The sequence below is a fragment of the Solanum dulcamara genome, chromosome 8 (genome assembly GCF_947179165.1).
Source record: "Solanum dulcamara chromosome 8, daSolDulc1.2, whole genome shotgun sequence".
NCBI lineage: Eukaryota > Viridiplantae > Streptophyta > Magnoliopsida > Solanales > Solanaceae > Solanum > Solanum dulcamara.
Window position 1 is genome coordinate 12,566,078 of NC_077244.1, and position 11,719 is coordinate 12,577,796.

The 11,719-nt window shown below is 36.4% G+C and overlaps 2 protein-coding genes across 2 annotated transcripts; both read right to left on the reverse strand.

Annotated features, from left to right (window-relative positions):
* Nucleotides 1–480: 480 nt before the first annotated feature.
* On the reverse strand, nucleotides 481–1,012 carry LOC129900400 (receptor kinase-like protein Xa21). Its single transcript, XM_055975360.1, has 2 exons — nucleotides 736–1,012; nucleotides 481–605 (listed from the first exon to the last, which is right to left on the reverse strand). Exons 1-2 carry the CDS (start codon nucleotides 1,010–1,012, stop codon nucleotides 481–483), a joined length of 402 nt encoding a protein of 133 aa, XP_055831335.1.
* Nucleotides 1,013–1,104: 92 nt separating this feature from the next.
* On the reverse strand, nucleotides 1,105–10,951 carry LOC129899802 (LRR receptor-like serine/threonine-protein kinase FLS2). Its single transcript, XM_055974815.1, has 6 exons — nucleotides 10,630–10,951; nucleotides 9,625–9,798; nucleotides 9,395–9,538; nucleotides 8,979–9,247; nucleotides 8,032–8,366; nucleotides 1,105–1,339 (listed from the first exon to the last, which is right to left on the reverse strand). Exons 1-6 carry the CDS (start codon nucleotides 10,949–10,951, stop codon nucleotides 1,105–1,107), a joined length of 1,479 nt encoding a protein of 492 aa, XP_055830790.1.
* Nucleotides 10,952–11,719: the final 768 nt, after the last annotated feature.

The window sequence follows — 11,719 nt, forward strand, 5'->3', positions numbered from 1 at the left end:
TTCGTAGAAAGATAATTCTTCTTTGGTATAGAAAGTCAAGGTAGAAAATTTGTAGTTGAAATATTGGTAAACCATTAAATAGTTTCACAAGATAAACCTTGACATTTTAACCCATAGTGATGTCATGGATGACATCAAGAAGAAGATTTCATTCCTATAAATAGGCAGCTCTTGGTTCATTTGTAACACACTTCTGACTTGTCTTCTCATCTTTTAAGGCATTTGATCTTTTTTCTCTTATAGTATTTCACTTGTATTCTTTCTGAGTGAAATAAATATTGGTTGATTGTATCTGAGGATTAAGCAAAAAAAATAAACTTTTGCCGAACCTCGTAAATTCCTGGTGTTCTTTTTATTGTTGTCTCATTTACTATTTATTAGCTACATTTAGATATAGCAGTTATGATTTCATCACTCTCTATATATCCGGATTCCACAACAATTATGAATTTCACTTGGAACGGAATCACTAACCCTACGTTACATGCTCAAGTGTGTAGTAATCATTTCATCACTTGGTCTTGTTCTTGTGAACGTCTCCATCGTCAGGATGCCAAAACTATAAACATAACAGTTTGTGGATACTATTATATCTTGTCTATACTTTGAAATCATGGTAAAAAGTGATCGTAAAAGCTTCCTAGTTATAATAGAATATGCCAAAGTGAGAGTATCAATAACGAATGGTTTTGAGTTTTAAACGACATGAGAACACATTAAAAAGTTCCAATATACCTGGAGCAATATATCCAATGGTTTCAATCCTTGTCTGAACAAAAGCCTCCCCTGCACCTAACATTTTTGCAATGCCAAAATCACTAACATGACCAACCATTTCTTGATCTAGCAAGACATTGTGTGGCTTAAAGCCACAATGTACCATAGGTGTGGAACATCCATTGTGGATATATTCCATTGCAGATGCAACATCAATCATTATACCTAGTCTATGCATTAAATTCAAGAACAAGCTGTGGGAATATAACGATTTATTTAGTGTCTCATTGGGCATGTATTCCAGCACTATGGATTTGAAATCAAGATGAAGCAGCTGGTAATGACTTTGGTCAAATTTCTGTGGCCAAGGTTCCGGAGTATCTCACACTATGTGTCAAAACTTTTGAATGCACCCTCCAATTGCACATTGAATACCTTCGCTGCGAAAAGGGTACCATCATTATGTATCCCTTTATAGACCATGCTGAAACTTCCATTACCAAGCAAGTTGCTTTTGCCGAATCCTTTTGTGGCTTGTTCAAGCTCATAATAGGAAATTCTTTCATGCCATTTTACCAGAGCCACATCTGCTTGACTTGCATTCCTCTTTGCCTTTCTCAATCTTAATACCACATATCCAAAAACCAAAGCGATGAGTGATCCCATCCCTAATATAATATATATACTTGTAAGCACACTTTTTCTTCTTGATTTCTCTGTCAATTTGGTAAGGCATGGTTTCACGTTAAACTAGGAGTCACCACAGAGTCCATCATTGGACAGGAAAGATATTGGATTTAATTGATAGTTTGAATGGGAAATTGAGGGAAAAAGAAGTGGAGAGAAAAATGATATATTCTCTCTTGCTTTATTAAATAAGCTTTGATCCCACATAGGTGGTGGAAATGAAAAGTCTCCTACTTAAAAGTAAAAGCACTCCTTCATGTTGCTAAAGGGTCAAGAAGAGGGTCTCCCCTCGCGCCGTCGTCGTCGTCGCTCGCTCGGCTCGACTACGGCTACGGCTTCGGCTTCAGCTTCGGCTTCGGAACCCGTGACCCGTTTCTTTCCCGGATTAATTTAAATATTTCCCTCCATTTTTTCCAACAGATTTTTGAAAGGTTGCTACCTTGTCCGAAAAGTTGCAAACCTTTTCTCAACAGACAAATCTTTTCCCAACAGGTGCCTTTTCTTAAAAGGTGCAAACAGTCTATATATATGTCTCTTAATCCTCAGAATGTTCCATACGAAATTTTGAATATATACCATCTTCTTCTTCTTTCTGCACTTCCTAAAATTCGTGTGAAATACAACCATCAAGTGGTTCACAGTCACCAAAAATTAGCAGTACCTCTACTTTGGTGAGTAAATCGTTCTATCCTGGGAGGAAAGATTCCAAAACCTCGGATACTTTGAGGAGAATAATTTCCTTAAGGACACACTGTGTATTCAGTGGGCTCGATTTTATTCTTATAATAATTGTTCATATACTGTTATTATTTTTTGATTAATTCCAGATTCTGTCTTTATTAATTTTAGAAGACTGTTTAATATTTTCCAATACAGTTTACTAACAATCTTAAGGAAATTATTATTATTATTATTGTTTTTTGATTAAACTGTATTCTGCTTTTGGAGACTAAAACCTGTGTGGTTTTTCTACTCCATATGAAATAAATATTCTGACTTGGAGAGTATAAAAACTTCGTTGGAATATTAAAGTTCATACTTGTACAACGATTGGAAGAGTATAAAAACTTCATTGTTGTTTTTGTAAAAGGTCTGATATTCTGAAATATTAAGACAGTTTGTCTATTTTGACAGTGAAAAGAAATGACAAGTGATACTCCTACTACTTCTGCGACTGTTGCTGCAACAAGCCGTACTTCTGTACCACCGACAGAAAAATCAGGAAAATTTTCTGGAGCGAACTTCAAAGGATGGAAACAAAGGGTGTTCTTTTGGCTTACCACTCTTGGTATGCAGAAGTTCACAAATGAAGACCCTTCTGTGCCCGCTGCTGATATGCCGGCCAATGAAAAATTTATGATTACTGAGGCATGGACACAAACAGATTTTCTATGCAAGGGCTATATCCTAAGTGCTTTGGATGATGATTTGTACAATGTCTACAGTGGTGTAAAACCTTCTAAACAATTGTGGGATGCACTTGAGAAGAAGTACAAGACTGAAGACGCATGCTTGAAAAAATTTGTGGTTACTAAGTTCTTAGACTATAAAATGATAGATAGCAGAACTGTTGGAACCCAAGTTCAAGAACTACAACTTATTTTTCATGACCTTATTGCTGAAGGTATGGTAGTTAATGAAGCATTTCAAGTGGCTGCGATGATAGAAAAGTTGTCTCCTTCGTGGAGAGATTTCAAAAATTATCTAAAGCACAAGCGTAAGGAAATGAAGTTGGAAGATCTTGTGATTCGTCTCAAAATTGAGGAAGATAACAAAACAGCAGAAAAGAAGTTGCGTGGAAATTCAACAATTATGGGAGCAAACATCGTTGAAGATGCTGCTCTAAAGAATAAGAAAAGGAAGCAACCTTTTGGAAAGAATCAGGAGCAGAACAAGAAAAAGTTCAAGGGCAATTGTTATAATTGTGGGAAAGTTGGACACAAAGCTCCAGATTGTCGTCTTCCGAAAAAGGACAAGAGAAAGGGACAAGCCAATATGGTGGAAAATAAAGAAGGTATTGATGATCTGTATGCAATGCTATCAGAATGCAACCTAGTAGGTAATCCCAAAGAATTGTGGCTTGATTCGGGAGCTACTTCGCATGTGTGTGCAGTCCGAGAAGCCTTCTCTACTTATTCCCCTGCAGCACCTGATGCGACGATCTATATGGGAAATTCTGCAACTGCTAAGATTGAAGGATATGGGAGAGTATTTCTGAAAATGACATCCGGCAAGGTGGTGACGCTAAACAAAGTGTATCATATTCCAGAAATGCGAAAGAATTTGGTGTCTGTCGGCCTTCTTATCAAGAATGGATTCAAGTGTGTTCTAGTTTCAGACAAAGTAGTTGTCAGTAAGAATGAAATGTATCTAGGAAAAGGCTACCTCACTGAGGGTCTTTTCAAACTAAATGTAATGGTTGTTGATGATAATAAAGTTAAAGCTTCTTCTTACTTACTTGAGTCAAATAATTTATGGCATTCACGTTTAGGACATGTCAATCATAAAACCTTGCGAAAATTGATTAACTTAAATATATTGCCTAACTTTGATTGTAATAAATCAAAATGTCAAGTATGTGTTGAATCTAAGTATGCTAAGCATCCTTATAAATCTATTGAAAGGAATTCTGGTCCCTTAGAATTAATTCACACAGACATTTGTGATATGAAGTCTACACCAACTCGTGGTAGAAAGAAGTATTTTATAACTTTTATTGACGATTGCACTCGATATTGTTATGTATATTTGCTTAATAGTAAGGATGAAGCAATTGATGCATTTAAGCAATACAAGAACGAAGTGGAAAATCAATTGAATCAAAAGATAAAAATGATTAGAAGTGATAGGGGTGGAGAATACGAATCTCCTTTTGAAAAGATATGTTTAGAATATGGAATTATTCATCAAACTACTGCCCCCTACACACCACAATCAAATGGAATTGCGGAAAGGAAAAACCGAACATTAAAAGAAATGATGAATGCTTTATTAATAAGTTCCAATTTACCGCAGAACTTGTGGGGGGGAAGCTATCCTTACAGCTAATCGAATACTCAACAGAGTGCCCCACAGCAAAACACAAACTATTCCGTATGAACTATGGAAAGGAAGAAAACCCAACTTGAAATATTTCAAAGTGTGGGGGTGTTTAGCAAAGGTCCAAGTTCCTTTGCCCAAAAGGGTAAAAATCGGACCAAAGACCGTGGATTGTATTTTTATTGGCTATGCTACAAACAGCAAAGCTTGTCGATTTTTGGTTCATAAATCAGACAATCCTGAAATTAATATTAATACGGTAATTGAATCAGATAATGCTGAATTCTTTGAAAATATTTATCCGTATAAAACTAAATATGAATCCTCAAGTGAAAGATCTAAACGACCACGAGAAGAACCAAAGGAAAGTAAACCAACTGAAGAGGATCCAAGGCGTAGCAAACGTCAAAGGATATCTACTTCCTTTGGACCAGATTTTGTGACCTTCTTGCTTGAAAATGAGCCTCAAACATTTAAAGCTGCAATGTCTTCTTCTGATTCAGCATTTTGGAAAGAGGCAATCAATAGTGAGATTCAATCAATTTTGAATAACCATACATGGGAATTGGTTGATCTTCCTCCTGGAAATAAACCTTTAGGATCAAAATGGATATTTAAAAGGAAAATGAAAGTTGATGGCACTATTGATAAATATAAGGCAAGACTTGTGGTCAGAGGTTATAGGCAAAAAGAAGGCCTTGATTACTTTGACACATACTCGCCGGTAACAAGGATAACATCTATTCGGGTGTTAGTGGCACTTGCTGCTGTTTATGGTCTTGAAATCCATCAAATGGATGTTAAGACGACTTTCTTAAATGGAGAATTGGAGGAAGAAATTTACATGGAACAACCTGAGGGTTTTGTAGTTCCAGGTAAATAAAGGAAAGTGTGCAAACTTGTTAAGTCACTTTATGGACTTAAACAAGCACCTAAACAATGGCATGCGAAATTTGACCAAATAATGTTAGCAAATAGATTTAAGATTAATGAGTGTGATAAATGTGTTTACATTAAAAATACTCCAAATCATGAAGTCATTGTTTGTTTATATGTTGATGACATGCTGATAATGAGTAAAGACATTGCCGATGTAAATGCTACAAAGCGTATGCTTGCTAGCAAATTTGACATGAAAGACTTAGGGGTTGCTGACTTGATCTTAGGAATTAGAATCCATAAAACTCCACAAGGTCTAGCATTATCACAGTCACATTATATTGAAAACATACTTGATAAGTTCAAGTATTTAAATTTCAATGTTGCAAAAACTCCAATTGATGTAAGTTTTGCACTTCAAAAGAATGAAGGTAAAAGTGACTCACAATTGGACTATGCACGAGTTTTGGGAAGTTTGATATATATTATGAATTGTACACGACCAGATATAGCATGTGCTATTAGCAAGTTGAGTCGATTCACGAATAATCCCAATCAAACTCATTGGATGGCAATGAAATGAGTCTTGGGGTATTTGAAACACACCCAAAACTATGCTTTGCATTATAATAAATATCCCCCTGTAATTGAGGGATATAGTGATGCAAACTGGATCACCGGATCATCTGAAGTTAAATCCACAAGTGGATATGTTTTCACCGTTGGTGGAGGAGCAGTGTCTTGGAAATCATCAAAACAGACATGCATCGCCCGCTCTACAATGGAGTCTGAATTTATAGCTTTAGACAAGGCTGGTGAAGAAGCTGAATGGCTCAGAAATTTTTTGGAAGATATTCCATTTTGGCCCAAACCTTTGGCACCCATATGTATACATTGTGATAGCCAAGCGGCAATAGGGAGGGCAGGAAACGTTATGTATAACGGAAAATCGCGTCACATTCGACGGCGACACAATACTGTTAGACAACTACTCTCTAGTGGTGTTATCACTATTGACTACGTAAAATCAAGAGATAACGTATCGGATCCACTAACAAAAGGCCTATCTAGAGAGGCTGTTGAAAGATCATCGAGGGGAATGGGGTTAAGGCCTAGGACAAGTCATCATGGCGGTAACTCTACCTAGTAGACTAGAGATCCCATGAACTAGGTTCAAAGAGATCAAACAAAGTTATGATTGGCGGTTCAACATTGTCAAATAATTCAACCCATTCTCGTGATGATGACAATGTTCATAAATAAAGGATAAAACCTTAAGGCTTTTTAATGAGTTAATAAAGCATTAAAGGTTTTTTAATGATTATCTAAATCTGGCGGAAAATGACTAGATAGTGTGTCTATAGGACTACACGTTTAGAGATCACCTATATGAATGTGAAGTATAAGCCGCTTCAAGGGGAATGACGGTAAAGGCCCATTCTCTATGCATTCACGAAACCAGGCGGTGTTCATAGCTGAAACGAACACAACCGTGAGAACCATAGATGGTTGATGATTAATTGTGTGACTTATGTTGTCTAGTTATACAACAAAGTTCGACGGTTCAAAGATATCGCATCTACCGATTGATCGAGTATATCCTATATAAGTTCACTATGGAAAGTTCAAAGGGAAACCTACTTATCCAGATGCAATTAATCTTTGTTTGTATATCACACACTTATCCGTGCATTCTTTTATCTTGTAGACATTCCCCATTCATGTGGGGAATTGTTGGGTTTAATTGATAGTTTGAATGGGAAATTGAGGGAAAAAGAAGTGGAGAGAAAAATGATATGTTCTCTCTTGCTTTATTAAATAAGCTTTGGTCCCACATAGGTGGTGGAAATGAAAAGTCTCCTACTTAAAAGTAGAAGCACTCCTTCATGTTGCTAAAGGGTCAAGAAGAGGGTCTCCCCTCGCGCCGTCGTCGTCGTCGCTCGCTCGGCTCGGCTCGGCTTCGGCTTGGCTACGGCTACGGCTTCGACTTCGGCTTCGGCTTCGGCTTCGGCTTCGGCTTCGGATTTGGATTTGGATTTGGATTTGGATTTGGATTTGGATTTGGATTTGGATTTGGTCAATTGATATGATTGATTGATAATCTTTTTGGACCAAATTTTCTTTACATTTTAATTAATTAATATTATTTATTTATTTATTTAATTAAGTGGAAAAATCCTGACCCGCGACCCGCGACCCGCGACCCATTTCTTTCCCGGATTAATTTAAATATTTTCCTCCATTTTTTCCAACAGATTTTTGAAAGGTTGTTACCTTATCCGAAAAGTTGCAAACCTTTTCTCAACAGACAAATCTTTTCCCAACAGGTGCCTTTTCTTAAAAGGTGCAAACAGTCTATATATATGTCTCTTAATTCTCAGAATGTTTCATGCGAAATTTTGAATATATAACATCTTCTTCTTCTTTCTGCACTTTCTAAAACTCGTGTGAAATACAACCATCAAGTGGTTCGCAGTCACCAAAAATTAGCAGTATCTCTACTTTGGTGAGTAAATCGTTCTATCCTGGGAGGAAAGATTCCAAAACCTCGGATACTTTGAGGAGAATAATTTCCTTAAGGACACACTGTGTATTCAGTGGGCTCGATTTTGTTCTTATAATAATTGTTCATATACTGTTATTATTTTTTGATTAATTCCAGATTCTGTCTTTATTAATTTTAGAAGACTGTTTAATATTTTCCAATACAGTTTACTAACAAAAGATTGACTAGTGACATGTGCAAAAGGACCACCAGTGGGAATTTCTCCACTAAGTTCATTAAATGAGATGTTCATGTATTTGAGATACGCAAGAGCTTCTAATGACTTTGGAATTTCACCACTAAGATTATTATAGCACAAATCCAAGAATTCCAAAGACAACATTTTGCCAAATGATTCTAGAATAGACCCTTCTAATCTATTATGTGCTAGAGAAAGATTAATCAGTTTAACTAGACCCCCTAGAGTGCTAGGAATCTTACCAGAAAAATAATTTCTTGACAAATCAATGAGTGTTGCAGCCTTTAAGTTTCCGCTCTCCTGTGGAATTTGTCCACTCAATAAATTGGATGAAACATCGAATTCTATGAAATCTTGAAGGGTCCCCAAGCTTGTGGGTAATATTGAATTCAGCCAGTTGTGGGCTAGATAAAGTTTCCTCAAACTATTTACATTCCCTAAGCATGGTGACACCGAACCAAAAAACTTATTTCTTGACAAGTCTAATGCACCAAGATTCTTTAAACTACATATAACATCTGGTATGGTGCCTTCTATCTTGTTGCTTTGTAGGTAAGATTCTTGAAGGTTCAACATGCCTTGGATAGTATTTGGAATAAAAGGGGCAGCCCGGTGCACTAAAGCTCCCGCTATGCGCAGGGTCCGGGGAAGGGCCCGACCACAAGGGTCTATTGTATGCAGTCTTACCTTGCATTTCTGCCAGAGGCTGTTTCCAGGCTTGGATAGTATTTGGAATAAAGGGCAGCCCGGTGCACTTAAGCTCCCGCTATGCGCAGGGTCCGGGGAGGGGCCCGACCACAAGGGTCTGTTGTACGCAGCCTTACCTTGCATTTCTGCCAGAGGCTGTTTCCAAGGCTTGATAGTATTTGGAATATGTCCAGTAAACTCATTGTTATATAGACTCATATATACTACTCCAGTAAGATTACCAATTTCACGAGGAATGATACCCTTCAGTTTACAACCATTTCCTTGAAAATGTTGCAGCGAATTTGAGAAATTACCAACTGACACCGGTAAAGCTCCATCCAATGCATTGTCATTAAACTTGAGTGCTCTTAGTTTCCTACAGTTTGTTAATGATGTAAGGAAGCTCGATGTTGAATCGTTGAAAAAATTATTCAGCTGCAAGTTTAGAATCTCAAGGTACTCTAAGTTACCAAGTGAATCAGAAATTGGACCTGTGAAACTGTTGAATGAGAGATCAACTATTTTGAGTCTTGAGGAATTTGAGATTGAACCACTGATAAAACCACTCAGATTATTTTCTAGACAATAAAGTTCTTCTAAGCTCGGCATACCACAACCTAAATATAAAGGTAGAGTACCTGAAAGCCTGTTTACTCCAAGATCTATGATATGCAGTGTTGATATGTTGAAAATGCTTGCAGGGACAGAATCGATAAACTGATTATCAAGAAAACTCAGCCACTGTAGTTTCTTAAGATTACCTAGCTCCACCGGTATCTCTCCTGTCAATTTGGGGAAATATATGAGTTACCAATTTAGCAGAAGAGAGAAAAGGAAGAAAATTTTAATTATCGAAATATCATACTACCTTCCAAGTGTTGTCCAGCAAGAAATAATCTTGTAAGAGTTGTTAAGTTGGCTAGCTCTCTTGGTACAGTTCCGATAAAGTCATTGAGCGACAATGACAATCTTTGAAGCTTTCTACATTTCTCCAAGTTTGGTGGAATAACTCCATCTAGGGAGTTGCTTGAGAGGTGAAGCCCTTCCAAGTTTAGAAGATGATCACATATAGTTCTTTGTAGTAGGGGTGTTCACGGTTTGGGTAAAAAACCATCTATATCGAAAAATCAAATCAAATCGATTAAATAAATCGATTTTTTATTTGGTTGGTTTGGTTTTACATTTTTACAAATTGATGATATTTGGTTTGATTTTGATTTTGTTCAGAAAAATCGAAGAAATTACCAAACCGAACCAACGAATTATATACATACTTTTTATATTTATATATACATAATATATTATTTTTTATGAATTATTTTTTATGCAAAAAATTAAGCACACTAATTTAAAATAGTAAGGTATAATATGTCTTTTATTCATACAATCATATCATTAGCTTATGCATTATTCAGTAAGTTTATGTTGTTTAGTACATAAGATTAAATAACAATATAAGCAGAAAGTTAAACATAGTTAAAGTTCTGGTATAAAAATTATAAGATCCAAAATAGCACGAAGACAAATTTTTTTTTGAATGAGTCGTTTCTTTTATTTTTATGTATGGTTAATAATCGAATCAAACCAAACTAAACCAAATCGAAACCGATAAGAACCAAATCAATGGATGTATATTTTAATTGGTTTGGTTTGATTTTAATAATTTTAAAATCGATTAAATTGATCTGGTTTTGATTTTGACCAATAATAAACTCAAGCCGACCCGTGAACACCCCTAATTGGAAGCTTTCCAGTAATATTGTTGTCGGTAAGAGCAATCACTTGCAATGTAGTAATGTTCAAGATTGATCGTGGTATAGAGCCAGTAAGCTGATTATATTGCAGGTCTAGGACAATCAAGTAACAAGATCACCGATTTCTCTAGGGATCTCTCCATCAAGAAAATTTATCTGTATTCTTAACACTTGCAGCTTTGTTAGATTGGAAAAGGAAGTTGGAATTTTCCCCGAACATTGGTTGCTTGATAGGTACACAAAGCGTAGATTTGGTAACAAACTTAAAAATGATGGAATGGCTCCGGTGAAGTTATTGCTTGTGACATTAATCAATCTCAACCTCCGCAAATGAGACAACTCTTCTGGCAAATCCCCATAGAAAGTGTTGTCGCTGATGTCAAGGGAGACGAGAAATGAGAGGTTTCCAAGATGTGGAGGAATGGTACCATGAAGTTGCATGCTAGAAATGTTTTAAGCAGTAACTCGATGGTGACGGGAGCTGCAAGTGATTCCGATTCATCTGTAAATTGGGGTTGAAGAAAACCAGTTTCTTGAGAAGATGTTGACGTTTTTACATAGTACAAGTTAGCATTTTTTGTCAAATGCAAATGCAAGTATAGGATGCAGGTCAACCACGGCCTTTGGCTTGACTTCAATAGTTAAATAGGCAATTGATGAATCAAGCAGTGAATAATTGTCAAGATGATTGTTGATGAGTCCAAGAAAATGAATTCTAAAGCGAATAATTTTGTAAAATTCTCAAATGAACAAGACTCCTCTGATTCATTCTATCTTCTACTCAAATTAAGACATTATCACTTTTTTGAAGCATAGAATCTTTCTTTTTCTGTGCTTAGCTGATATAACATGTTAAGAAAGTGCAAACATTTCCATGCTTTCTCCCTTTCTTTTTTTACAAATTAAATACAACTACACTGTATCACACTTTACATATATATATATAACTATCTAGTATCCAGAACACACTGGCCTGAGATTCGCATCTCGTAGGACCCTTCTAAGGGTTTAGTGATCCCTATCAAGGGTTTCTCCTTTTTCACAGCTTGAACCCGAGATTTCTCTTTAAGGATAGAGGAATCTCATCCATCCCACAACGCCCTTTCGGTGCTCTATGTTAGAGCAGGTAAAAGTCCAACATTGGTTGGATAATGAACTGATGGTCTACTTATATAGATTTGGGCAATCCTCCACTCATAAGCTAGCTTT

Bases quoted from the DNA above. Each gene is read 5' to 3' on its own strand.
- LOC129900400 (XM_055975360.1), bottom strand. From the start codon at position 1,012: ATGCCCAATGAGACACTAAATAAATCGTTATATTCCCACAGCTTGTTC. The intron at 606-735 runs GTATATTGGAAC...CCATGATTTCAA, and splicing joins CATTGGATATATTGCTCCAG to AGTATAGACAAGATATAATA.
- LOC129899802 (XM_055974815.1), bottom strand. From the start codon at position 10,951: ATGCAACTTCATGGTACCATTCCTCCACATCTTGGAAACCTCTCATTT. The intron at 9,539-9,624 runs GTAGTATGATAT...CCAAATTGACAG, and splicing joins TGCTGGACAACACTTGGAAG to GAGAGATACCGGTGGAGCTA. The intron at 1,340-8,031 runs GTATTGGAAAAT...TGTGGTATTAAG, and splicing joins CAATCTTTTGTTAGTAAACT to ATTGAGAAAGGCAAAGAGGA.